Below are 27,320 nucleotides of genomic sequence, written 5' to 3' on the forward strand. Positions count from 1 at the left end.
GTATCTTGCATATTTCTCCTCCCTCAAAGCAGACCGAATCAAATAAATGGTTTCGCGCATGTCTTAAAATAGTCCAGCATCTGCAAATCTCTTCAATATAATTATGCGATGATGCACAAGACAAGGTTTACCCATTTTGCCGATATTCGAGTTTGAAAGAACGTGTAAGCAGTACAGTTACTAATAAACTTTGGCTTCTAGTTAATTTCTAGTTAACCAGGACATTGTTGCCATTCTTTCAAATTTCTTCAGAGTTGAACGTGCATGTCAATGGAAGTTTCATTTGCAAACAATTTCCAACATGCTCCATCACCTCGCACCAGCTGGTCACCACACCTACACAAAGTCCACGAGGCTGTACTAACAGCAAATACAGAACATACAAGCCCAACACTTTTCCAGTCTTTCAGGAAAGGCTTACATGTTGTGAGAAGGTCGGATAAATTTTTGGCCTATTTATCTACAGATTCGGTCATAAAACAAGAACTGTTGAGAAGTTTGAAGATGGCAACCGGACTGACTAGAGGTAGAGGAATGACAGAAGTACAGAAACGTCAGTGGGTGACTGGACGTCCAGCCTGTACTCACGTTAATCTTCTGATGCAAGAACTGAGGGATGTTTCATATCACACAAGCAACCAACAAAATGTGTGTGTACAGTGACTGCAAAGACACAAAAACAGTTATTGACTTCGTCGAGCAATTATTTTCTTTCGAGGGAAATCTGCTATCGCTTCGAAACTTTGCTACTGGCATGACTGCTGCAGAAAATGTGAACGCCGACAAAGCAGTGGAAGTCGGAAAGAAGATTTTTGATGGAACGAAAGAAAATCTCTGAAGGAGCATTATCTCTAACGGAAGAATCAGGCAGTCCCTATGACGATGAAGCAAAAATGGATAGAAAATCCACAATTTAGACCCTTCATTGCTGTTTCTATGTCTTCTAACTATATCCAAAATGCTAAATATGGACCAGGAATCTTCATTTAAATATGAACTTTGGTCCAATCATGCGTCACTTTTTGATGATTCTTGTACAAAATAAACCAGAGATAGCAAAAGCAATAAATAGAGTTTCAGAAATTGATTCTACTGGGGGAAAACATAGTCTGAATTGCAACTGCGTGTTAGACGGGGACGCTTTCCATCACAGGACTCCCTGGTCAAACAAGAAATATATTCGGAGATCACCAATAATAGAACTACTTTTTGGTCAAATACAGAACTATGTTTCACTGCATTGACAAAAGACATGACTCGTCTTAGGTGAAACCGTCTCACTAGATGGGAAGTACTGTTCAGCTCAGAAATGAGATTTACATCCAAAATGGAGGAATTTCTTTGGTGCAAAAAGAATAAAACCTGTTTCATCAAAGTACTTTCTGATTATTTATGAGGCAAAGGCCAGAGAACCATCCAAGCTAAAGCTGATACTTACTTGCTTATTGCGCTTACAGCGATTGGGTATTCGAAGACTTGGGATACTGTAGTTATTGGAGACGATACCGACTTGTTGGTGTTGTTACTTTGTCATTTTTTTTCTGAGCACCACAAGGCTTACCTGCACAGTGAGTCTGAGCCAACCATTTCAGGTGCAGCCAGGGATACCGAAGCCATTATTAAGAAGATTAGGACTGAAACCTGGAAACTGCTTCCCATTACCCACGCAATGCTTGGCTACGGCACAATTACCAGTCTATATAGACTTGGCAAAGGGATTATGCTAAAACAGCTGAGAGACAACAGACAACTTAGGAAATATATTCAGAATTTCTAAAATTAATAATTTAAAAGATGAGATTAAACCAGTGGGAGAGGCTGAACTTTCTATATTGGAAAATCTACCGACAATTTTGACAGTTACCGAATCTTTCAGGAGAAAGTAGCAACGTCTACAACTTTCGTCCATCCCCAGATCTACCTCCTACTTCAGAAGTAGCAAAATTTCACTTTTTCTGAACCTATCATAAAGTACGGAAATTGGAATTCAGAGTCATGCTACTGATCCTGAGAATCGGGGATGTTGACTTAGGAACAGCACGCTGTGTCCTATTCTCACGGATCTTCCAGTGACACCAAAAATTCTCACCGTCATGAAGTGTGGTTGTAAGAGATCCTGTGATAGTGACCGGGTGACACTTTCATGGAAATGGCATTGATTGTGACATTGCTTGCAAATCTTTTAAAGGAATTAGTGGCTCGAATGCTCAGGTCCAAATCGAAGATGAAGAAGACATGTGATTATCGTGTGGATCTCCAATCATCAAACAGTTCGTGGTAACCTAAGGAGCGACCCGGCTCAATAGTAACCAAAACTCTAAAAAATAGAATTTTGGTACCAATAGCTACATCAAAAGAATCGCATTTTAATGCTGATTTTAAATATATAAGTTTCATCAAGTTTAGTCTTAACCATCAAAAGTTAAGAGACTGAGAAAATTTGCGTTATTTTAGAAAATATGGGGAAACACCCCCTAAATGTCATAGAATCTTAACGAAAATCACACCATTAGATTCAGCGTATCATAGAACCCTACAGTAGAAGTTTCAAGCTCCTATCTACAAAAATGTGAAATTTTATATTTTTTGCTAGAAGGCAGATCACGGATGCGTGTTTATTTGTTTGTTTGTTTTTTTGTTGTTTTTTTTCCCAGGGGTGATCGTATCGACCCAGTTGTCCTAGAATGTTGCAAGAGGGCTCATTCTAACAGAAATGAAAAGTTCTAGTGCCCTTTTTAAGTGACCAAAAAATTGGAGGGCACCTAGGCCCCCTCCCACGCTAATTATTTTCCCAAAGTCAACGGATCAAAATTCTCAGAGAGCCATTTTATTCAGCGTAGTCGAAAAACCTTATAACTATGTCTTTGGGGACGACTTACTCCCCCACAGTCCCCGTGGGAGGGGTTACAAGTTCAAAACTTTGACCAGTGCGTACATGTAGTAATGGTTATTGGGAAGTGTACAGGCGTTTTCAGGAGGATTTTTTGGTTGGAGGCAGGCGTTGAGAAGAGGGGGATATGCTGGGGGAACTTTCCATCGAGAAATTTGTCATGGGGGAAGAAAATTTCCATGAAGGGAGCGCAGGATTTACTAGCATTACTTTAAAAAAAACAATGAAAAAATAAATATGAAAAAGTTTTTTTTCAGCTGGAAGTAAGCAGCAGCATTAAAACTTAAAACGAACAGAAATTATTACCCATATGAGGGGCTCACCTCCTCCTAATACCTCGCTCTTTACGCTAAAGTATTTTTAGTAATTTCAACTATTTATTCTGTGGCTTTTTTGATTCAGGGGTCATTCTTAATGAATTGGGACAAAATTTAAGCTTTAGTGTAAAGAGCGAGGTACTGACGAGGGGGCGAACCCCCTCATATATGTAATAAAAATATTAGAATACAAAAGTTCTTTACGTAAGCTAATTTATAAGTTACGTATATCTTTTACTTATAAAAAGATTCGTAAAAAATTTAAACTTCTAGTTGCCTTTTTAATTAACTGAAAATCGGAGGGCAACTAGGCTTCCTCCCCCGCTCTTTTTTTCTCAAAATCATTCGATCAAAATTATGAGAAAGCCATTTAGCCAAACAAAATAAATATAAAAATTTCGTTTTTATTATTCCTCAGCGGAGAGCCAAAATCAAAACATTCATTGATTCAAAAATGTTCAGAAATTAAATAAAAAAAAACAAGTTTTTTAAATGAAAGTAAGGAGCGACATTAAAACTTAAAACGAACAGAAATTACTCCGTATATGAAAGGGGCTTTTCCTTCACAACGCCCCGCTCTTTACGCTAAAGTTATTTACTGTTTTAAAATGTAGAGTTAAGAGAAAGAGTCAAAGCTTAGCGTAAAGAGCAAGGCGTTGAGAAGGAAAAGCCCCTTTCATATACGGAGTAATTTCTGTTCGTTTTAAGTTTTAATGTCGCTCCTTACTTTCATTTAAAAAACTTGTTTTTTATATTTAATTTCGTAAAAAAACCGTTGTTATCTATTCAATGCTACCTTTTGATCATTTCTAGTTATCTCTGATGGGTGCAAGGTCTTTTTATTCCATCTATGCTCTTTTTTCCTCTCATGGTTTTGTAATACTATTAAAATTTTAATTTTCGCCTTCAAAGACTGAACTTTGAAATCACATTTATTTTTGAATATATTTTTTCGTTTTGACTTTTTTCAAACTTTTCACTTTAGCAAAATAAATCATCACTAAATAAGAACTGGACTCGGTGTACGTCATCTCCAATTGTATTTCTTTGTTGTAGTCTCGTTTTATATTTCTTTTCTCTTTCTTAGTTTTCTTTATTTTTATAGAAGAAATAAATGGAATTTGGTTTTTAATATTAGACCAGAATTTCTCGAACTTTCCACGGGAACGCGGGCACGATAAATTTGTTTTACTTTTTTTCCTGGCACACTGAGCGTCTTATCTTGGTATCTACTTGTCAGTAGATACTGACAATACCCTTCGGTATAACGTGTTCTCAAATTCATTATTTTCAAAACAGTTTCCTGGAACATAAATTTTACGTGTCACAATTTTTTTAATAAGTTGGCCCAGCCAATTCCACGTCTGATTTTACTGGATTCTCAACATTTCTCAGTGAAATATATAACTCACTTTTGCCAAACTTCAAAAGTGTATATGCAGAAAAGATAAAGGATCACATAGATTACCATCATGTGACATGGTGAGCCAATAAAATCTATGGGTCTCAAAATTGAATTTGTGTTACCCATAAATTATATTTCAAAGGCAGGATTTATACTGATAAAAATAGAGCTTTATTACAAACCAATTTCTTCTATCTTGCAAAATTATTGAATTGAAAACAGACTGGCCTCTACGAGAGTTTAACCTGTAAATAAACTTATTTGTAGGTAAATTCATGTATAAGAGAAAAGGAACATTTATCTCATAAATTTGAGCCAGCGCTCCATCAGAAGACTTTGCACTGCTAAGCAGTAAGTCCCTTGCTTAAGTTATCCCAATCTCATCTTGTGTATTGCCAGATTAGACACTTGTGCTTTAATGAAAAAGAATACGCAGATCTCCACGGACAACAACAGCAACGTGGTCACTTGCGAAGGGGTTAGTGTCTAACTTTAATAAACGTAGTCCAGCATGTTGTTCAACACCATGCAAAAGAAGTAGATCTTAAATGTCTGGCCCTTTTTTACCAGTATTTTTCTATAAATCGATGTGCTATGATGAAAAATGATTTTAGATTACGTCAATTCCACAATTTCAGCCTAAATAGGAGCAAGAGCGACAATTCTGGTATTTGCAATTGGTTTGGGACTATCGTAAAAATGACCTGTAAACTTGCTATTTGATGAAGACACATCGTCGTTTTGTGATGCATTTTATTCCTAAAAATATGAACAGAGCTAACAAAATGAGCGGTCATTTGGTACTTCTTTTGTACAGTACTGGGAATATTACTGGCTATACCGTATACACACCTACAAATGTTCGTTTAGGGGAGATCTATTTGATCTTTTTGCAAAGGAATACAAAGAGCCTAAGGACATGTTTTCATTGACTTCATAGTACAAACTTCCAATAAAGTGTCATTCGGATAAACATAGACCGAAGATTTAATTGATCTCAAGACAATACATGCGCATCATCTTGTGGCCCCGCATAATTCATCAAAAACCTTATACGTGATTTCGAACCCATATCCTATTTCATCTCAGGGCTGGAGGACCAAGTCAGAACATTCAGGATTAACTTTTTAGGGGATTGGGGAGAGTAAGGAGGCCTAAAATTTCTTACCTGAGGGAAGGAGGCAAGATAAGGTTCCCCCAGCCTTATAAAACAAGTTACTTTATTATGCCTGTCACCCGAAGGCTCTTAGGGTAGAGCAAAATATATTAAACTAAGATTCCTACCTCACTCCAACCAGAGCTTCTCCAGTAAAATCGTGCATTACAGTCACCATTGCTGCAGCCTCTATATGTCTCTGGCTTTTCTGTTTCATTACACTGATTAACAACTGGGTCCAAATCCACCCATCCATACTCATTCACTCTATGACATTCTACCTTTCGAAGTTGAAAACCTGTTCCACAAGAATGGGAACACTGAAAATAACAAAAAAAAACTCACATAGGAAAGCTTATAAATTTGGTCTGTTAGTAATGAAAAGGTAGAGTAGCTGCTGGTTGCTGACTACAGTAATTACTAGCACCCCCCCTTATTTATTTTATCTTGCCGTATATTGTGTAAATATATTATTTTTGTATTTATTAGTTCTGATTGTTTTGTTGATTAAATATATTTTATTTCAGAAAGAACCTAGTAATATAGTGCTACTCAATCTACGAAATAATCTCTATAGTATATCTAGCATAATACCTTCGAATATAATTAATTTCAGTAATAGTTCATATTGCCGTGTTTACTGATGGCTAGCATTCTACCGTTGCAGCTAAGACTGAAGCTGAATAGTTAGATGTTGCTTGCAACATCTAACAATTTAGATATTCAACTTACACCAATCTAAGAAGAACAATAATATGCTTTATGATTTTTGGAAGATGTACAAATGTTATCCATGGCTAATGAATATAGATTTTGGATGTAAAAAGCCCTATAAATTGAACCAAAGCTGAGTAAACTGTTAAAATTGCACTGTTTTCAAGTTTATAAACTCGGCTAACTGTTCTCAACCGTCTAGGTTTTTTATGTTTTCTGGATAACTGGCAGTGTCTTTGTGTGGAGATTTGCATCTTTTTATGCAGTTTGGATGAAAGGGTTCAAGCGAGACAAGTGATATAGGTCTAAATTGGTGACTATTGAGAAGGAAACATGTTAAGAAAACAATTTTTACCTATAATATGCAGAATTCTAGTTAATACATTTTGCATGTAGCATGTAGCCCTACTATTATTTACACCCACAACTCTTAAATTGCGAATATAAAGACCAAAACCTATATATTTCCAAAAAATTTCGCCACCCATCACTCTTGTTTTCTGGTTCTTCCTTTTTCACAGTTTATTCAATTTGTAGGTATACGTAGTGAAACAAGAGAGACGCATTGTAAGGATACATGAAAAAAAAATCTAATTTTTGCTATATATTTTGCACATTAGACGGGGTGTGGGGCTGAGTTTAGCGGATCTGCATGCCAAAAGCGTCTATAATTTTCATGCATATTATGAAGTAAGAATCGCTTCCTTAATGTGTTTCTTTCTCAACAGCCCCTACACCAGTCCGGCCCCTTTCTTCTTTTTTTCCTCCTTTCCTTATTTTGCTTGAATTGTTGTTTTTTTTCCCACATGATAATAGCCTCTGGGCATTGCTGTGATGTGATAAATAGACCCCATTATTGCTTCTTCTTATGGTATGACCAAGCAAATAACCTTTTTCTGGGGGACAGGGGGAAGGAGAAACGCAGCTATGCACCCAAATTCAAATAAATGTTTAGTGGACATAAAAGGCCAAAGGATAACAAAAGAAAAAAAATAGTATATATTTGAGTATATCATTAGCTATTTAGTCTTCAACTTGTTAAGACTTATTTTCTCTTGAAAAGGATTAATCTCAGTTTTAACCAGTGGTGAAAAAAAAAGGATTATTTTCTGAATTAATTAGACACTGAATCTGAACCAGTGGATTAAGGATCGTATATTGGATTAATTAGAGACTGAATTTATTCAACAGCTACAAAATTATTACCTGAATGCCAAAAATGTGATTATTACCTGATTTGATTGTGATGAAATGGGTTTATAGAAGAAATTGGATATCCTCTTCGGGCGAAAGGACTTTCTAGCCTATTTTGTGGACCTCTCAAACTATATCTAACTTTTTAAATCGTATGAAAAGTTTACTTTGGATTTTCTCAGACAATCTACAATCAATTTTCTTGGATTTTCACCCCTCGAAACGATAAGTCATTTAACCTTATTTTTGGACTATAATTGAACTTAGAGTATCGAGAATTGGAGTTGGGCATTTTTATTGAATTATGTGAATTATGTCTGATGCAGACAGCGATAGCATGCGATCGGTGAGTGATAGGAAACTGGTTTACTCGCCCGTGCTAAATTTCATACAGTCTAATTACGAATCCGGAATAGATGATGAAGTGATAATTAAGTGTGCCGTTGATTTTTTGACGGATCAGTCATTTCTTCTGCTAAGGTGGAATTTTGGAACACAGTTAACAATGATATCCAGCCACCAAAGCGTATTGGAGCTAAGGCAGTGTCAAATAATGTTAAGAATATTCTCGATCTGCTACGTAAGTGTGATAATGACGATTTGGATAATCCTTGCTACGTCATTCGTGTACCTACTAAAGTCCCCTGTATACCAGAGGCAGCATATTTTAGATTAGCTGCGAAAGTAAATAGCTGTGAACAGATGTTAAAAACTATGTCTTCTAAAATGGTGTCTTACGAAACCAATTTCCCATTCCTTTCATCTCGCAACGATGAAAATCATTCCACAGTGATTATCTCTAAGGTTTCGCCTGATCTGAGCAATCCTACAAAACGCAGACAAGCTCTGGAACAAGTTTGCGGTCATGAATCGATTCTGTCGGTTAAACCTGTTGGTGACAAGATGATTGTGTCCATTGATAAAACCGCTGCCCCGGAGTTCTGTGTCTCGGCCCAGTCTGTCCTACCCTCCTCAATTGTGAAAATGAAATCCAAAAAGTACTATGATTTAGTTAAAGGCATTGAACGTGATTTTGAACTCGCTATGTTTAAGAAGGTCCCTGGGATCACTGATGCTACTCGTCTTGGCAACTCGAATTCCGTAAAGCTCTGTTTTACGGATGCCAGGTCACTCGACCATGCTTTAAAAGATGGTATTCGGATTGAGTATGAATCAATTCGAGTATTTGTTTTTCACGTCATCTTCCACGATGCTGTAACAAGTGCCGTTAACCCAACCACCTACAGGTGGTTTGTAAAAGTTCTTTCCCGAAATGCTCTCGATGTGCTGGTCCTCATGAGGCAGCACGTGATTCGCCGTGTCAAATGCAGCCCAAATGCGCTAACTGTGATGGATCCCATGTTTCTTAAAGCCTACGGAGTCCTATTCTACGTGATATTGTTAACAGCAGAAAGAAAACCCCAAACCTTAAATGAAGGAATTGGAGTATACAAGTACTGTACAAGATTTTACGTTTCTCACGAATTTATCACTATGCAATAATGTTGTTTTTAATTATTACGATGACCAAAATAATCTGTCCACCAACACCTTAGCTAGCCCCGATAGCCCTTTAAACCAAATTAACTGTAAATATATCGACACTTTTGATTTTGTGAAACATGTGAAACCTAAGCTAATGGAAGAGACCAAACTTAATGTAATTTGCTTTAACATCAGAAGCATACGGGATAAGTGGGCTATTTTTAAAGATTTAATTTTAACAAATGGTTACTACCCTTTCGATGTAATTGGAATAACGGAGACGTGGCTTTCAGGAATTGATGATACTAATGAATTTTCCCTCACTGGCTTTCAAGCTATTCATATTGAAAGAAAATTAACCAAGTCCTCTGGCGGCATTTCTCTTTACATCCGATCAAGTCTAAAATTCACCAGACTATTAGACTGTGAATTCTTGTTGTCGCAACCTATAAATAATAGATGCATTTATTCAATAATCGTCGACATAAGTGTAGACGAGAATTCTTTTATTTTTTCGTTATTTTATAAACCACCCTCATTTCCGACACCTTTCTTTTGTAATCTGTTTGATGATTTTTCTAGTTTTATCAATTTACCACAAAAGAAGGCAATAGTTTTTGGGGACTTCAATTGTAATTTATTAAATGTTAGCAATAATAATGATTGTGATACCTTCTTTGAAACATTTACCTCAAGTGGTCTTCTTCCCACAATCGTTTTTCCTACTAGAGTTGATCCTATGAGGTCTACCGCTACTTTAATTGACAACATTTTTGTATCCACTTCCCTGGGAAACCACCTGTCCTCCAAAATAATATTTTCTGACCTGTCAGATCACTTCCCAATCTATCTTTCCATACCCTCCCTATCAGCTACTCAACCCCGTAGAACTAATACCCCTACGTATAATAGAATATATAATACTGTGAATAGGAACCGGCTCACGGATTGTTTGAAATCCTTTGACTGCTCCAAGATTTTGGATTGTCAGGATGTTAATCCAGCCACAAGTAGTTATACAAAGGGATTGAGTAATCTTATCAGTTCAACCTTTCCAGTTCGTAAATCGAACCGAAAAACTACCCATATACGCCCCTGGATGTCCAATAGCCTAATAATCTCTTCATACCGAAAAAATGACCTATATAAGTTAGCTTGCAAAACCAGTAGCGTTATTGACCTGACTAATTATAAAAAATACAAAAACGTATATACCAAACTCATCCGGGAAGCAAAGAAAAATTATTATTATTAAAAAATCTCTCACTGCAAAGGGAACTTGCAAAAAATTTGGCCTACAATAAATGAAATTATTTAAAAAAAAAAGGAATTCAAGATCTGTACCTATTAACCTTAGGGACATCAGTGGCAGATTAATTGACCCAATTTCAGTGCCGGATGCTTTTAATAGTTATTTCACTAATATTCCAAATGCTAACTCCTGTTCCTTCTCAAAGTCAGTACACCCTAGCAAGAATCCCAGATCCATGTTTTTCTCTCCAACTGATCGCAAAGAGGTGCTTCAAGTTATCGAGTCTCTCTCTAATAGAAGTACACCTGACTTCTTTGGCATAAGTAATAAGCTTCTTAGGACCGTATCTTCCTATATTTGTGAACCCATTGTGCATATAGCAAACCTGTCTATAACCAATGGAGTCTTCCCAGAAATATTTAAATCAGCAATTGTTATCCCGATTCATAAAAAAGGCGATCCGTCTGAGATAAGCAATTATCGTCCAATCTCACTTCTCCTAGTTATATCTAAAGTGCTCGAGAGAATTATATTCCGACGTCTTTCTCCCTTTGTATTTGGGAATCATTCATCAGATTCGTTGATTTCTCCTCATCAATATGGCTTCCATGCCAAATTTTCAACTGCTCATGCACTAATAGACGCCACATAGTTTATACGTTCCCAACTTGACCTTAAAAATATTGTATTTGGCTTATTTCTGGATTTTTCAAAGGCCTTTGACATGGTTGATCACAGTGTTTTATTAAGTAAACTCAATAGCCTAGGGATTCGCGGAGTTCCTTTCTCATGGTTCGGCTCTTATCTCTCTGGTAGAGTACAGAGTGTGAGTCTGGGCGGGGTGACTTCAAATCCCCTACCTGTCTGAAGGGGCGTCCCACAGGGCTCTGTTCTTGGTCCAATACTTTTTCTCCTTTATTTTAATGATTTGGTTACGGACCTGGGTCCATCAGCGCACCCAGTACTTTTTGCTGACGATAGCAACTTTTTCATAACCGGTCCTAATTTACCATCCGTCGTCACCTCTACTCAAACCCTTCTGAATAGAGTACAGGAGTGGTGTCTCGTTAACTGCATGACCATTAACAGCCAGAAAAGTCAGGTGGTATTATTTCGAACCCCTTACAAAAAAATGAAGCTCAGCCAGCACTTGGCCTAAAATATTCTACCAATCTCCTCCCGCAGGTTGAAGTTGTCAAGTTTCTTGGTGTCTACATAGACTCCTGACTATCATTTGCAACACATGTGCCCTATATCAGAGCCATAATTTTGCGACAGGTAAGTATGATTAATCGTGTGAATTATTTTCTTCCTCCAGATATCCTTGTCACCCATTATTATTCTTTTATTCACCCATATATCTCATATTGCGGATCTGTATGGGGCAATACTTATCCTTCAATTACCAATAAATTAAAATCTGCTCAAAACCGTGCCGTCAAAGCAGTTTTTCGGTTGCCACGACTATATCCCACCAAGGACTTGTACTCCGATTTTGGTATTATCCCTTTTGAACAAATCATCAAAAAAATAAATCTATCCCTTGCATACTCCGCTTACCATAAAAATTTTCCTCCCCACTTATTATCTTATTTTAATAGTAATAATTCTGAAGGCCACTGTCTCCGTTCATCCAACCCTTCCTTCATTGTCCCCAAGTGTATCTCTAGTTCCGCCCAGCGATCCCCAATTTATAAATCTATACTTCAATAGAATTTAATACCCTCCAGTGTCGAGCTATCCACAAGTTTTCGGACGCTATATAACAATGTACTAAAATCTTGATGTTATATTTCTCTAAATGTTTATTCAATTTGCTTTAATTACCCATGTTTTCTCTTTTTTTTTTTCTCTCTTCTTCATTTTCATTTTTTTGTTGTTGTTTTGGCCCTTAACAAGTTCGCTTCTACGATCTTTATTATTATTGTTGTTATGTTGTTTTTTTTTTTAATAATAAACTGAAAATAAAATAATAATTGAAATTAGTCAGAAAGTAAAACCACGTTGGGTTTCTGTATTTGTCAATAATTTTCTATTTGTGGAATGCTACTAGCGAAGGTTAACTTTGGTAATTTAGCGAAGATAAAACAGATTAATTGGATGCCAAACTTACTTACAAAATTGACACAATTTTTTTTTTCGAAAATAGTCACTTTCCTCTAATCATTCTCCAGAAAGTCCTATCACGCATTCATTGCAAAGATAAAATTTGGCTTATCAGCTGATGGAGAAAATATGACCACATTTTTCGATAATTTTTTATTTCCGGAAAATTATTGGCGAAGATATATTATGGTAATTTAACGTAGGTAAAACACATTAGTTGGATGGCTAGTATAGTGTTAAAACTGTCAACAATTATTTTTTTATTGTTTTCTTTTCAATAATCACCTACCTCTGACCATTCCCCAGCACGCCAAGAAAATGGGCAAGGTTTCGGATTGCACTTTTTTGTTGAGCTTTTCTTGGTTAGTGGGTCACAGTAATAAAGGCTTATTCTTCTTCCTCCAGAATCAGAACAGTAAACATCCCGTGACTTAATGCCCTTGCCACAAGATCTTGAGCACTATAAAAGATTATGGCTATAAAAAAGGGTTATAAAAAAGAGCTTTTTCATTGCTCTGTATTGTTTTAAACCTCAGAGAGTAACACCGGAATCAAGAATGAAGAAAATACACCGATATTTGAGGTTACATTTGAGACTAATAATGAACTGGAGGGAGAGGTCATCCCATAAATCGGAATATATTTAGCTTTAGGAAGGTGAGCAAATCGAAACAAACTTAATATAAATTAATAAACAGATAGATAAAGACCAGGAAGAATAAAAAATCATTTAGAAATGATGACTGATGCCTTAAAAACCTGAAAAAAAATCGAGCTTTGTTTCATTTTAAACTATTTTTTATTATAAGTTTCAAAGGTTAATAGTACATAGGTGGTCTTAGCATTTCAATTGCGTTGGAAATGGTATTAAATGCTAATTAGTTATAGGCTACATTTTTACCATTGCTATACCGTATAACAATGGTAAAATCTAGCAAAATCTTTTTCAAAAGAGTCCTGTTTTCGAGCATTGCCTAGTTTATTGAAGATTATATAAATAGGTTAAATATTTTAATGAAAACGTAAGTTTTAAGTCCTTTTTATTGACTGCGTGTATGTTAAAAAGCTCAAGAATCAGTTGCGTTAAATTAAAAATGACTTTAATGCAAAAAATGATTGTTCCACCCAACAGTAACTTCCTGCACATTATTGTTCAAGCTTACCAGTTTTTTTTAAGAAGGGTGGGAGGGAGCCAGAGAGATAGGAGAGGAGAGGGGAAGAGAGAGAAAAGGAAAAATAAATTATACATCCTTTAAAGTATTTGATTAATTTTTTTTACGATTTTTATCATCGATGTATATGGCACATCCCATTTTAAATTAATTTTTAAGAATTAATTTTTTTTTGTTTCTTTTTTTTTCATTTGTTTGACATAAGAAGTATATTCGGCCCTTTAAGAACCTTTGATAGTGTTTTGGATGTGTATGTCATCTCATATTTTGTGCCATTATATATTGCTTCCTAGCTCCTAGTATTCAAGTAACTGCAGACACCTGATACAGTAACGGTTTTAGGCTTCATAAACGGTAGGGGTATGGTATACAAAAATTACAATTGTGACAAGTTTTTAGTCAATTAAATACCTCAATAAGAGTATAACATATAACAAAAAGAATTTAATACCAGATGTAAAAAAAACTGGGCAGAAGCCCCCCCCCCCCTGCTCAGGCCTAAAACAATAACTAACCTGATAACGTTTAGCTATGAGCTTACAAGACAAGCACAATTAAAATACAAGCGAGCAAGGTGAATCTTGCAAAACAAACCGTGCAGTTATGTTCAAAGAACAGAAAAAAGACAATCTGAAACTTATAAGAGTTGGGTCATTGGCGTCTTAACATGACCGCATAGGGATTAAAAACTACTAGCGACGATTACAAGGTGACGTCTGGTGACTTTATCAAAAAGGGTGGAATTAGATACGATGAATCTACAATGCAATACGATTTAAGCTTAAATATTCTCTGTAGATGGCAATTAATCAATAATTTTTTTCAATAGTTATTTCAAGCACAATATAGTTACATTAAATGTTGTGGGTTAACTAGACTAGTTATCTTTAAGCTGGTATTCCTACTCGGCCCAAAATTCCTGTTGTTCTTGTTTTAACCTCCCCTGCATTTTGAAACATCTGAAAGTATATGTATACAACATTTTTAGGTAAAAGATATTCACCAAACCCTATGGGCAGTTAGAGTTTGCCTAGTGGCAAACCTTGATATTACTGATGTTAAGCTCCGGTACTAAAATCAGTTTCCACTCTTATAAGCTTCCCCCAAACTTTGAAATGGAAGCTCGTGCAGCAGATCAGAGACGATATCGTACAAAAGCTCGCTTAAGCGTCTAAGCAAAAGAAGTAAATAATAAAAAAATGGATGTGGTACGTAATCATCAGAAGATTATTTCTTCATATTTGCATTTGAGCAAACTAAAGATAAGACGTGATGAATACACACTTTTTTACACTTGAGAACAAACCGGGTTCTTCGCTAGTTTCTTTGAGCTTGGCGCGAGACAAGACAACGACAAGTGACAGAATATATGGGAAATATATAATTTGGGCTATGTATTTGCATATAAGGAGGGGGGGGGTAAAGTATTTGGACTGTTTGAAGTCAAAAAACAATTCTTACTTCATAAAATGCAGAATAATTTTCCTAACGCATTTTGCATGGAAACCCACTATAGTTTACCCCCCTCCCTTAATGTGCAAATCTATAGCTCAAATTCATTTCTAAAGTAAAAAGAAACTAACGAAAAAACTTGTTTTTTCTCGAGTTTTACATACAGCGTAAACTTGAGTGAGTGGTTCATAGTGCAGTAGTGCCAAAATTTCTTCCTCCACTGAAATTAAAACACAAACTCAAATAAAATTCTCAAATTTGGAAAGTCTTATTCTTCACAGGGGGTTTTCTCCTGGGGGGTATTTATTGGATGCATGTTCCGCAGGGGGGGGAGGTATTCTCTGGGAGGGGGTTATTGTCTGGGGAGTATTTTCCGTAGGGTATATTTTCCGAGGGGGGGGGTATTTCCTGGGGTTATTTCCACGGGGGTATTTTTCTTGGGGTGTTTTAACGGGGTAATCACCGGGGGGGGGGGGAAACGCCAAGAACCAGAATATCTCATCGCAAAATGACTCTTGTTTTTTTTTAGTCTCAACGCCTCTTCTTTCAATGATAGTAAGATCTCTTTTTTTACAAGACTAGAAATTGCATTTACGTACCTCTTACGTCTGGAAAAGAGATCAATACCACGTTCACTGATCATTAAATTCGAGCAGCTAAAAACTAAACAGATTTAAGTTTGGGACGTTCGACAATAAATTACCTGTATAGAAAATCTGCCCAGCTCCTTTGTGGGGTTTGTTTCTATCAGTAGGCAATCCTTTCGTGGTAGCACCAGAATTACAAAATCCAACAAAACACAAGAATCACTCTTACTCAATTCAGAAGTGTACATTCCAAACTTGGATATAACTTTACATTTCATGCATTGCAGAGAGTATGCCTTGTTCGATAAGCAGCTGGAGTGGAATGGTTTTCATACGCACCTTTTCTTAAAAGGAGGCGAGAAAGAAGGGGTGAGAGAGGGAAAGAGAAAAAAAGGAACAGCTGATAGATCCTTGAACAAAATTAATGGAGATTATTGATTCCATCCGTTGGCTAAAAGAGCACCTCCTGCTACTTGTCATCTATGAATTTTCTACAAATTAAATTTTAGCTCGAACAGTTCTTAGTAGTCACAAGAATTATTTCCTTATTACCGAGAAACATGTACTATTTGTGTAATGCTTAAGTAGAAAATATAAATTTAAAGTCGAAATGGAATGCTTTTTAAATGTGTCTTTTCTTGAAGACACCTACATTGCAAGTAAGAGAGGATGGGAGAAAAAAAAAACAGCTGAAATATCCCTACAGCATTTATCGGAAATTCGTAATTTCATCTTTGAATAAAAGGTTGTTATCTTTTTAACTCTTGCTACTTGATATCTAAGACTTTTCCACAAAGCTGAACTCTATCATCGAACAGTTTCTACTGGTCAGAGGAATTATTTTCTGTTTACAAGAAGCAAGTACAGTAAAACGGGGCAAACATACGACTCTGTCACTCCTAAACACCATGAAAAATTATTTGTTCTCTGTTTTACTGAACACAACTGTGATGGTGTAAGTGTAGGAGGAACATGACAGTAAAATTATAAAATGTACGCATCATTTATGCACATATCTACATGTATGGGTATAAATTTACACAAGTAATCCATTGCTTTTGTAGCAGTGTTTCTGATATTGTCAGTTAAATTGTTATGCAAAATGATTTTATGCTTGTTAAAGGAATAAAACCATTTATGACGATCCATTTCTCTTCGTAAAAAGTTAATCACGAGAAACTAAACTCTCCCATCCTTACTAGAAACAGCGTATATTTTGAAAAGCAACATTTCCTCTAACATTCAAGCCACAAAAGAAATATTTAATACGTAAAAATGAAGCTGTCTTATGAATATATATTCTTTTTTTTGCATCAATGTTCTCTTCCTTTTCAATGCCCTACATTCAAGATTCCTATCTTGCCACATAATACTTTTTTTTATAACTCGATAAGAATGGAATAGGCTTACGCAATTGGTTTATTTCTAAGATCAAATAATTTTAATAGGTCCAATCTTATGATTATTTTATTGTAAATCGAAGAATGGTAAGATTTGCACATGATACTAGGGTAAATAGGAGGGTTGTTATGGATGTGTAAAGATAACCATCTGGTAGTGTCTACAGTCGTCAAAATTGAACTTTAGGAAGGATATCTACTTTCATATTCCTAGAAGTTATGTCATTGGAAGAGTCCAGAATCAGAATTTGAGAAAATATTTTCATGAATTGTTGAATATTTAATAAAGAGTCTAAAATTTGGTAGTGTAGAAAATAGATGGCATAATTTTAGAAAAATAATTTGTGAACTAGCAGATAGTGTCTCAAGGAAGAAAATTAGAAACGCAGCTAGGAATATTAGTGAAATTGCTTTAACTTTACTAAAGAAGATGAGGGACTTCCACAAGAAGTATTTCAGTGACAGATGATATGAAATAAGACGAATCTAAGAAGAATTGATAAAGCATTAAAATATGAATTAAGGAGTGGGGAAGTCGTGGCAATGGATAGTGATTTCCTTATGTGTACTCGATGTTGCAAGAGCTTTTGACTCGTGTATATTTTCGCAGGTTTTGCTTGAGGTCCTTTTGATGTGTTGGCATGCTAATAAATTCAGAGGGAGTAGTCAACGTGACTCGTCCCATTTAAAAACAGAAACGGGGTCTCAATTAGTGATGAGAAGAGGGTAAAAGAAAGATGCACAGAATATTTTGAAAATATGTTAGACCGTCATAAAGGTGCAAGAACTGACAGAGAAAAGAATAAAAAGTATGTGAAAATTTAGAAGTAAATGAAGAGTGCTTTCACGAAGAAGAGTTAAAGACAATACTAAAAGCATTGAAAAATAACATGGCCTCAGGTTCTGATAATGTGTTAAATGGGTTTGTGAAAGAAGATTGCAGTGCACTTAGAGATAACATACTCACCATTGTGAAAATAATTTTAGAAAAAGGGAAATACCTAGGGAAGAAGAGAAAAACTTTGATTATACTCTTTTTTAAGAAAGGGGTTACGAGTAATTATGGCAATTATAGATATAAAAGCTTGGACTATTGGTCGTCGTAGCCGAGCGGATTGGTGCGCGTGATTTAGGATCCTTTGCCCGAGAGGGCAAGGGTTAGAATCCCAGTGCATCAAATTTATTTGGTCTGGGACGGGGGTCAGTGGCGTGACTCTGTAAGCTCAGCCAGAGTCAACCCAACTGTAAATGGGTACCTGGAGTAATCTGGGGAAGGTAAACAGGAAGGGTGTGTGAAAGCACAGGATGGCTGGCCCCCAGCATCCCAATGCACTTCCTGGCTGAAGGGCCAAGAAACGTATATCAGCACCGCCGGTAAGGTCTGTAAATTCCAATGCCGTATTTTTCTTAGCTTTGACTATAAAGGAGGCAAATAACTAATTGTCTAATACTTTTTTAGATTTAAAGATCTGGTAGGTAAAGTTTTCGGAGAAGACCAGAGTGGCTTTATAAAGTCAGGAGGACGAGTCGACTAATTTTCACTATTAGATCTATAGTTGAGAAGCGCCTGAATCATAAGACCCCTTTAGTCCCCAGATTATACATTATGAACAAGTGTTTCTATCAGCCAGAGCTCTAGTGAAGGTCGTATCCTTGTATGGTATACCAGATAAATATATTAAAGTGATTAGTGCTATATGCGAGCAGAATATGGCTGCGGTAAAGATAAGAAATGAGGCGAGTAACTAGTTTCATATTTGATAAGGAGTTAAGCATAGTTGCGTTCTATCCTAATTTAAAAGGATCACTTTGATGGAACTTGTCCAAAGGAATACGCCAAATGCTAATTGAATCAAATGGGACTGTAAAACTCTCTTAGACTGATGCTGATGATAGTCCCGATGATTTGAGTGTGCCAGATAGATGTTTTGGGCGTTCTGTGTGTAAGAATAGGTCCGAAAATTGACAGTTAGAAGACTAAGTCCATCAGACTAGGAAAAAATGAAGGTGACGAGGTGGTGTCGGGTAACGAAAGATCGATCAAGGGGATAGCTATACTATAAAGAGGGTGGATGCAGTAATGATGTAAGAAGTACAGCAGCTAAGACCAGGGTGTTTTTTCACAGCTAAAAAGTGTAGAAGAAAAGGATAATGAGAGAAAGGTTCAGATAGCTAGGAAACGTTTTGCGGATGAATTATGAAAATTTACCTAAGATTGTCTTTTTCTACCATCCATCTGGGGTCTAACGAAAAGCAGGCCATTCCCACATTGGGTGGGAAGGTGGGTGGGAAATTTGAATTTTTCAAGAGGTTTGTTGCTGTAGTGAGTTATTAGTTGTAGAAGTAGTAGTAGTGTGTACAGTGTAGCGTTCTGTTTCTGCTCAAAGCTCTGGAGTTATATCTCTGCATTCTTCCCTGATTTAAAATTTAGAAAGTTGAATGACCTTATTTGGAAAATGGATCAAAGGGAATGCACTGGATGCAAAAATTCGTATATATGTTGGCATATTTCCAGCTTGAATATTGTGATTTTACTCTCAAATACAATACACGATCAGGACGTTTCCTTAGGAAGAAAACCAAGAACAAACAAATTTCCATGGAGTTCAAGATTAAAATAGTTTTAATTTTGTATTTTCCGAAAAAAAAAGAAAATTACATCTTTAACCCATATTTATAGAATGCTTAATTACAATGCTAAATCACAGCTCCCCTGTTGTTTTCAATAAAATTTAACAGTCCTTGAATTAACCATAAAATTTATATAGGATTACAAGAAAAAAGACCAACCCACAGTTTAATCATAAGCTATTTAGAAGTCACAAATGCCAGGATCACTCAGGCTCTGATACCTAATAGAATCATATGTAGGCCCCATAGGAATGGGGCCTCATAGGAATGAGGCCCCTGGAAAAAATAAATGCTTCATTTTGTTGATTTATATGTATTCTTTCGATTTGACCTATTAAATATATTAGGCATATGAAAGAACTTGGTCACAAAATAATAATAAAGAAAAATTCAAAATCATTAGTTAGAAAGCAATAACCATCATTCTTCATCCTGGAAATCTATGTATCTACAAACTAATTTAGAGACCACAGAAGTCAAACGAATAAACCAGTAGTCAGCAATCAACTTTGTTGATAAGCATGACTAATAATTTATTATCTCAATAGGCGTATGGCAGGATTTAAAGGCTTCAGCAATGCAGCTTCAAAATAATGATAATGAAAATTTTACTTGTTGGTCTCGGCTATTAAATTAACACTGGCATTTAAAGACTCCACCACGGATATTTTAAATAGAAACACAAACTAAATATGAAATAAAATGCGCATTTTACCCTTATTACCCGCATTTTACCCTTATTACCCTATTTCCTTATTTTATCCTCCAAGGCGAAACAAAATATTAATCAAACAGCTTCAATACTTGAACTATTGATATATTACAGCAGCTAATTAAAGCATTCAAAACCTAAAACACTTTTAAAGGCATGATTTTTCATTCTTGCTGTATGAATTACTTTTAGCGATTTACGCCCAACTTAATTAAGGGTTTCAAACCTACTTTCTTGAAAATGAAACTTGTACGATGTTTTATGTTAAACTAGACTGAACTTACAGTCTAATTTTAAAGAAAGGGCATGTAAATGCAAATAATAAAAATGAATGAGCTATACATTTTAAAAATTCACAGCAAACACTTGGAACTACTATAATTCCTCTACTGACAAAACTAGAAGAATTAAAAGCAAAACCACTAAATTTAAAGAAGACTTCAGTTCTTCTTACTTGATTCCAAACTCCAGTCCTCCAGGAGAATGTTTGAGAAGAGTTGCAAGCGTGCAAGTTGCAAACGCGCCGCTCTTCAGGTCGCGTTCGCGCCTCACACCTTATGTCGGCTACTGTCTTTTCCAAATGATCTTGGCATTCAATGATGCGTTGTTCAAAACCACCACCACACGGCTTGTTGCACTAAGCAAAAACGAGGCATTTTAGGTCAAATCTACATCCAAAATATGTTAGTAAGAGACAGAAATAAATCAATCAAGCAAAGATATTTTATGGTGAAAATTAGAAAGCTAAAATTTTTATTAAAGAAGAAGAATAGAAGGAAAGTATACAATAGGAAAAGAACACATCGAGCTGGAGATATTTTGCTGGTATGTAAAAATAAGAGCATATTTCATTTGAAACCCCCCGACACTTACTTCTCCCCTAAACCATTCTTTTAAACCGTTTTAAAACTATTTAAGGTGTTCTATTATTTATTCGATTTTTTTAGGCTGTTTAAGATCATAATATAAATTACGTTTGACAATCATATTGTGATGAAGGTTTGTATTTACGAGAATTTAAAATCATTTTGAATAAACAATCTATTTGTTCTGCAGAAAAACAGGAATTTCAAATAGGCCGGTAAAAAAAAAAGGCTAGATAAAACCATAAGTACTTTCTAAGCTAAAAAAGAAAAAAAATGCAGATAATAAATTCGAAGGCGTTGACTTGAATCATAATTTAAAGATAATAATGACACTTTCAAGGAACAATCGATTTGTTCTACAGAAAAAGTAAATTTTCAAATAAGTCAATAAAAAAAAAACGGATAAACAAAACGATAGGGTGCTCTGTAAGCTAAAAAAAGTAAATTGTTTGTTGGGACAGATTGAATTAAATTTCAAACTAAAGATAATTAGGACCTTTTAATTTCCTAATTCAATTCATTCTGTGTAAATTTTTCTTTCTGTGAACTTTTCTTCGTGTCGTATCAAATATCCTTCGATAATATTTTATGTAATTCTTAGATACAGTTGGTCATTCCAGTATCGGCATTAATAATATGGTTCAACATTTCACAATGATATGTATTATAGCCTAAAATTTAAAGAATTATATCTGTCCGAGAATAATGTAAATTTTACTAAAAGTATGCTACAATAAATTATTCTAGTTTAAGACAACTATGTCTTCACCGATGATGAAACATGAATAAGGTAAACATAAAAATGATCATTTATTATTTTTTAAAAAATTCACATTATATTTATATTATATTTATAATATTTAATTTATCGTTTACATATCTATAACATAAACAAAGGTTTTACCATACTAGCTATACAATAACCAAAAAGTACACTGAAATAATCAGAGTTTTGAAGGACCCGAACAATAAAAGCAACCAACATCAATGAAAAATAATCATGTAAAGCCAATCAAGAGTTCTTCTTGGAAAAGTGTGATCAACATGAAACTGTAAAAGACTCAGCAAATAAAATTATAAAATGCTAAAATAAAGTTTATTGTAGGACCTACTAGTAGCTGCAAAAATATAGGAAACCTGTCCATGTTTCACTGCTTCCATAATCCCTCAATCTTCTAGTTTGAATCTATGAATTTCCCGAAAAAAAATTGGGAAAAAAGAAACCACCCTACACAATTGATTTCAACTTTAGTAGCCTGTTACAAAAATCTAATCTAAAATTTACCTTTCTGTCGTCAGGGGCGGATCTAGAGCAAAATATTGGGAGGGGTCCAATGTGAAAAGGGCACCAATGAGCAAAACCTTAGGGGGTCCAATGTGACAAAGGTGCCAATAATTGACCAAATTGAAAAATTTATTCTTAAAAAAGAATGAAAAAAAAAACAGGAAAAGTGAGTGCCAGAAAAAATCTTGGGTGGGTGGGGGGCAGGAACCCAGCCCCCTTGATCTGCCAACTGTCGTAGAACACGGAAGTTATTTATTTTCAGAAAATAAAACGTAAAAGGAACCGAGGAAACGCCTGGTCAAAAGTGACTTTCACTGAAAAATTAAAAAAAAAATCCAAAAATATTTTTTTTTCAAAAGAATGGTTGAAACATTTTTACAGTTAGGTTTTCAAACAGAAACAGAAATTTCCTTTTTGTGTTTGTACTGTAAAATTATCTCTACATTTAAGTCATATCCGAGTATTTTTAATGATTTATAATTTTCAGTTGTTGTCTATGAAAATCCCCTATTGACGTTTCACCTTGACGAGTGCACCCCAGTATAGTGTTTATATTAGTTTGTGTGCTTGATTACACATGTCAATGCCACTTACTTCTTTCCAAGGTGAGACTCTCCACTCAGGACACGGATCTGAATTACATGGTACTGTATCCCTAGGCCTTACCGATGAGCATTCTATAGACTCAAAACCGTCAATATCCTGGCACACAACTTTTCTCCTCTTGGCTCCACCACCACATGTTCTAGAACACTGTAAAACATCAATAATTACTAGTTTATTAATTAATAATAGTAAAATTGTAGCTAGTTTAAATTTTACTAGTACTATTTTTACTAGTTTACAAGTTTACTAGTTTTTAATCATATTAGTAATATTCTTGCTAGTTCTTTTTTATCTTAGAAACCAAGTTCCTGTTGTAGAACATTGTCATGTGACTGTTAGCTTTTTTACTAGGGAGGGGAGGAGATTATGATAAAAGCTCTTGATTTGGAGATGTTTTCATTTTTAGAAGGAATAAAAAAACAGTATTCGATGTGCATTTTCGGAGGAAGCGGGGTTAGCCCTCTGGAGCCTCCTTATTAACCTTCCTTGGGATTTGAAAGGGTGAGGACAAGGAGAAGCGTTTCAAGGAGATAGAAACTATAGATTCTAAAATTTTGATATATACCTTTGCTACAATACTAATATTTATGTATACATATCACTGCTTCTACATACTTATAATAATATCAGTTGAAATATGTAATATACACGTACTACTATGCTAAGCATTAAACACTGCCCTCAGAGACCCAAACTTCGGATCAATAAACTAATACATAGTTTAAATAAAATAATTTATCCATTAGCTTTGTAAATAGAATGAATTGCGGCAATTCTACGCTAAAATTTTTTATTGTTTAAAAAGTAGAGTTATGAAAAAGAGTCAAACTTTAGCTTAAATAGCGGGCCTTTAGGAGGGGACAGTCCCTTTCATGTACGAAATAGTTCCTGTTCGTTTTAAGTTTAAATGTTGCTCCTTAGTTTAAGTTTAAAAAACTCATTTTTTTATTTATTATCTGAACGTTTTTGAATTAATGCAGTTTGCAGTTTTTGATTTTGGCTCACCATACATAAATAATTAAAACAAATTTGCATATGTTTTTTTTGGCTAAATGGCTTTCTCAAAGTTTCGATTGGACGATTTAGAAAAAAGGGGTGGGGAGGGGGCCTAGTTCCCCTCTAATTGTTTTGGTTAATTGAAAAGGTCACTAGAACTTTTAATTTAACTTAGAAAGGTTTTTATTAGTAATAAATATACGTAACTTACAGATTAGCTTACGTAATGACCTTCTATATTTGTATATTTTTACTATGTATATGGTAGAGTTCACTCCCTCATCGACACCTAGTTCTTCACACTAAAGCTCAAATTTTGTTCTGATTCTTTAAGAATGACCCCTGAATCACAAAGGCCGTTTAATTAGAGTAAATAGCTATTTTTAAATTACTAAAAATACTTTAGCGTAAAGAGTGAGGTATTGAGGAGAGGACAAACGCAGTCATATACGTAATAATTTCTGTTCGTTTTAAGTTTTAATGTTGCTCCTTACTTTCAGTTGAAATTTTTTGTTTTTAATTTCTAAACATTTTTAAATTAATACATTTTTTTATTTTGGCTCAGCGTCCATGAATAATTAAAACGGAATTTGCATGTTAGTTTTATTTTTTATTTATTTTTTTGGCTCAATGGCTTTTCAAAGTTTTGATCGGACGATTTCGAGAAAAAAAGGGCGGAGGAGGGTTCTAGTTGCCTTCCAATTTTTGGCTAATTAAAAAGGCCACTAGAACTTTAAACTTTATTTACAAACATTTTTATTATTTGTAAATATACGTAACTTATAAATTAACGTACGTAACGAACTTCTATATTCGTATATTTTTATTATGTATATGAGGGTTCTCGCCCTCATCGAAAACTTGCTCTTTACACTGAAGTTCAAAATTTGTTCCAATTATTTAAGAATAGCCCCTGAATCACAAAGGCCGTTTAATTAGAATACATAGCTCTTTTGAAATTACTTAAAATCTTTTAGCGTAAAGAGCGAGGTATTGAGGAGGGACAAACTTCCTTGTATACGTAATAACTTCTGTTGGTTTAAAGTTTCAATGTTGCTCCTTACCTTCAGTTAAGAAAAACTTGCTTTTTATTTCATTTCTCATTGTTTTTAAATAATGCTGGGAAATCCAGCACCCCCTTCATTGAAATTATCTTCCCCCCATGATAAATTCCTCCATAGAAAGATCCTTTCATGTAAAACCCTCCCCCTGCCCCCCCCACAAAAACACAAAAAAATCCTCCATGAAAATGTATGTATACTTCCCAATAACCAATAATATATGTGTACAATGGGCAAAGTTCATAACTTGTAGCCCTTTCCCCGCGAACTGTGGGGAATCAAATTGTCCTCAAAGACATTGCGTATTAGATTTTTGACTATGCTGAACAAAATGGCTATTTTCACATTTTAATCCGGTGACTTTGGGGAAAAAAGAGCGTGGATGGGGGCCTAGCTGCCCTTCAATTTTTTGGGTCACTGAAAGAAGCACTAGAACTCTTAATTTCAGTTCAAATGAGCCCTTTCTTGAAATTCTAGGACCATTGAGTTGATATGATCACCCCTGAAAAAGAAAATAAACACACATCCGTGATCTTTCTTCTGGCAAGAAATACAAAATTTCACATTTTTGCAGATATTAGCTTGAAACCTCAACAGTAGGGTTCTCTGATACGCTGATTCTAATGGTGTGATTTTCATTGAGAATCTATGACTTTAAGAGGGCGTTTTCTCTTTTTCTCAAAAAAAGGCACATTTTTCAGGTTCGTAAATTTTGATGGGTAAGACTAAATTCGATGAAACATATATTTAAAATCACTATTGAAAAAAATCCGATTCTTTTGATGTATATATTGGTATCAAAATTCCGTTTTTTAGAGTTTTGTTACTATTGAGCCGGGTCACTCCTTGCTACAGTTCATCACCACGAACTGTTTGATAAGTTTCAAGACCTATTGACTACGTTTCTATCCAGTGTATTACTTTTTACATTTGAATTATGAAAGTGATTTTCAAACAGTTCGTTGTATCGAACTTTTTTTTTCCTTTATTTTTTTCCAGGGGTGATTTTATCGATCCAGTGGTTCTAGAATGTCGTGACAGGGGTTACTCTAACGGAAATTAAAACTTTTAGTGCCCGTTTTAAGTGACAAAAAATTGATGGGAAACTAAGGCCCCTACCACGCTCATTTTTCCCGAAGTCATCTCATCAAAATTTCAAGATAGCCATTTTGTTCAGCAAAGTAATAAAATCTTAAAACTATATCTTTGAGAAAAGCTTGACCCCCACAGTACCCAGATGACTGGCTGCAAGTTATGAACTTTGTCAATTGTATAAATATAGTATTGGTTATTGGGATGTATCAAACAGTTCGTGGTAACGAACTGTAGTAAGGAGCGACCCGGCTCAATAGTAACCAAAACTCTAAGATATGGAATTCATTTCAATGCTGATTTTAAATATATAAGTTTCATCAAGTTTAGTCTTACCCATCAAAATTTAAAAGCCTAAGAAAATTTGCGTTATTTTAGAAAATAGGGGGAAACACCCCCTAAAAGTCATAGAATCTTAACGAAAAAACACCATCAGATTCAGCGTATCAGGGAACCCTACTGTAGAAGTTTCAAGCTCATATCTATAAAAATGTGGAATTTTGTATTTTTTGCCAGAAGGCAGATCACGGATGCGTGTTTGTTTGTTTTTTGTTTTTTTTTTCCCAGGGGTGATCGCATCGACCCAGTTGTCCTAGAATGTTGCGAGAGGGCTCATTCTAACGGAAACGAAAAGTTTTAGTGCCCTTTTTAAGTGATCAAAAAAATTGGAGGGCACCTAGGCCCCCTCCCACGCTAATTATTTTCCCAAAGTCATCGGATCAAAATTCTGAGATAGCCATTTTATTCAGCGTAGCCGAAAAACCAAAACATGGATTAACTAAAAAACGGTCGACCCGACTCAATAGTAAACGAAACTCTAAAAAACGGAATTTCGATGCTAAAAGATATATCAAAAGAATTGGATTTTTATGCTGATTTTAAATATATAAGTTTCATCAAATTTAGTCAATGAATTGTGGGACAGAATAGAAGCAGTTCAA

The 27,320-nt window shown here is 35.2% G+C and overlaps 1 protein-coding gene across 7 annotated transcripts in view; it reads right to left on the reverse strand.

Moving 5' to 3' along the window:
* Window positions 1-27,320, reverse strand: part of LOC136031369 (A disintegrin and metalloproteinase with thrombospondin motifs 9-like) — a 466,037-nt gene that overhangs the window by 92,435 nt on the left and 346,282 nt on the right. For 6 of the 7 annotated variants that reach the window (XM_065710922.1, XM_065710894.1, XM_065710885.1 and 3 more), the window contains 4 exons: window positions 23,219-23,377; window positions 20,928-21,110; window positions 12,809-12,979; window positions 5,897-6,088 (listed from right to left, as the gene is read on the reverse strand). In XM_065710922.1, the coding sequence (XP_065566994.1) occupies window positions 5,897-6,088; window positions 12,809-12,979; window positions 20,928-21,110; window positions 23,219-23,377 (705 nt within the window). The remainder of the gene's footprint in view (window positions 1-5,896; window positions 6,089-12,808; window positions 12,980-20,927; window positions 21,111-23,218; window positions 23,378-27,320) is intronic. The other variant, XM_065710903.1, reaches the window with a different exon arrangement.

The sequence above is a fragment of the Artemia franciscana genome, chromosome 1 (genome assembly GCF_032884065.1).
Source record: "Artemia franciscana chromosome 1, ASM3288406v1, whole genome shotgun sequence".
Taxonomy (NCBI): domain Eukaryota; kingdom Metazoa; phylum Arthropoda; class Branchiopoda; order Anostraca; family Artemiidae; genus Artemia; species Artemia franciscana.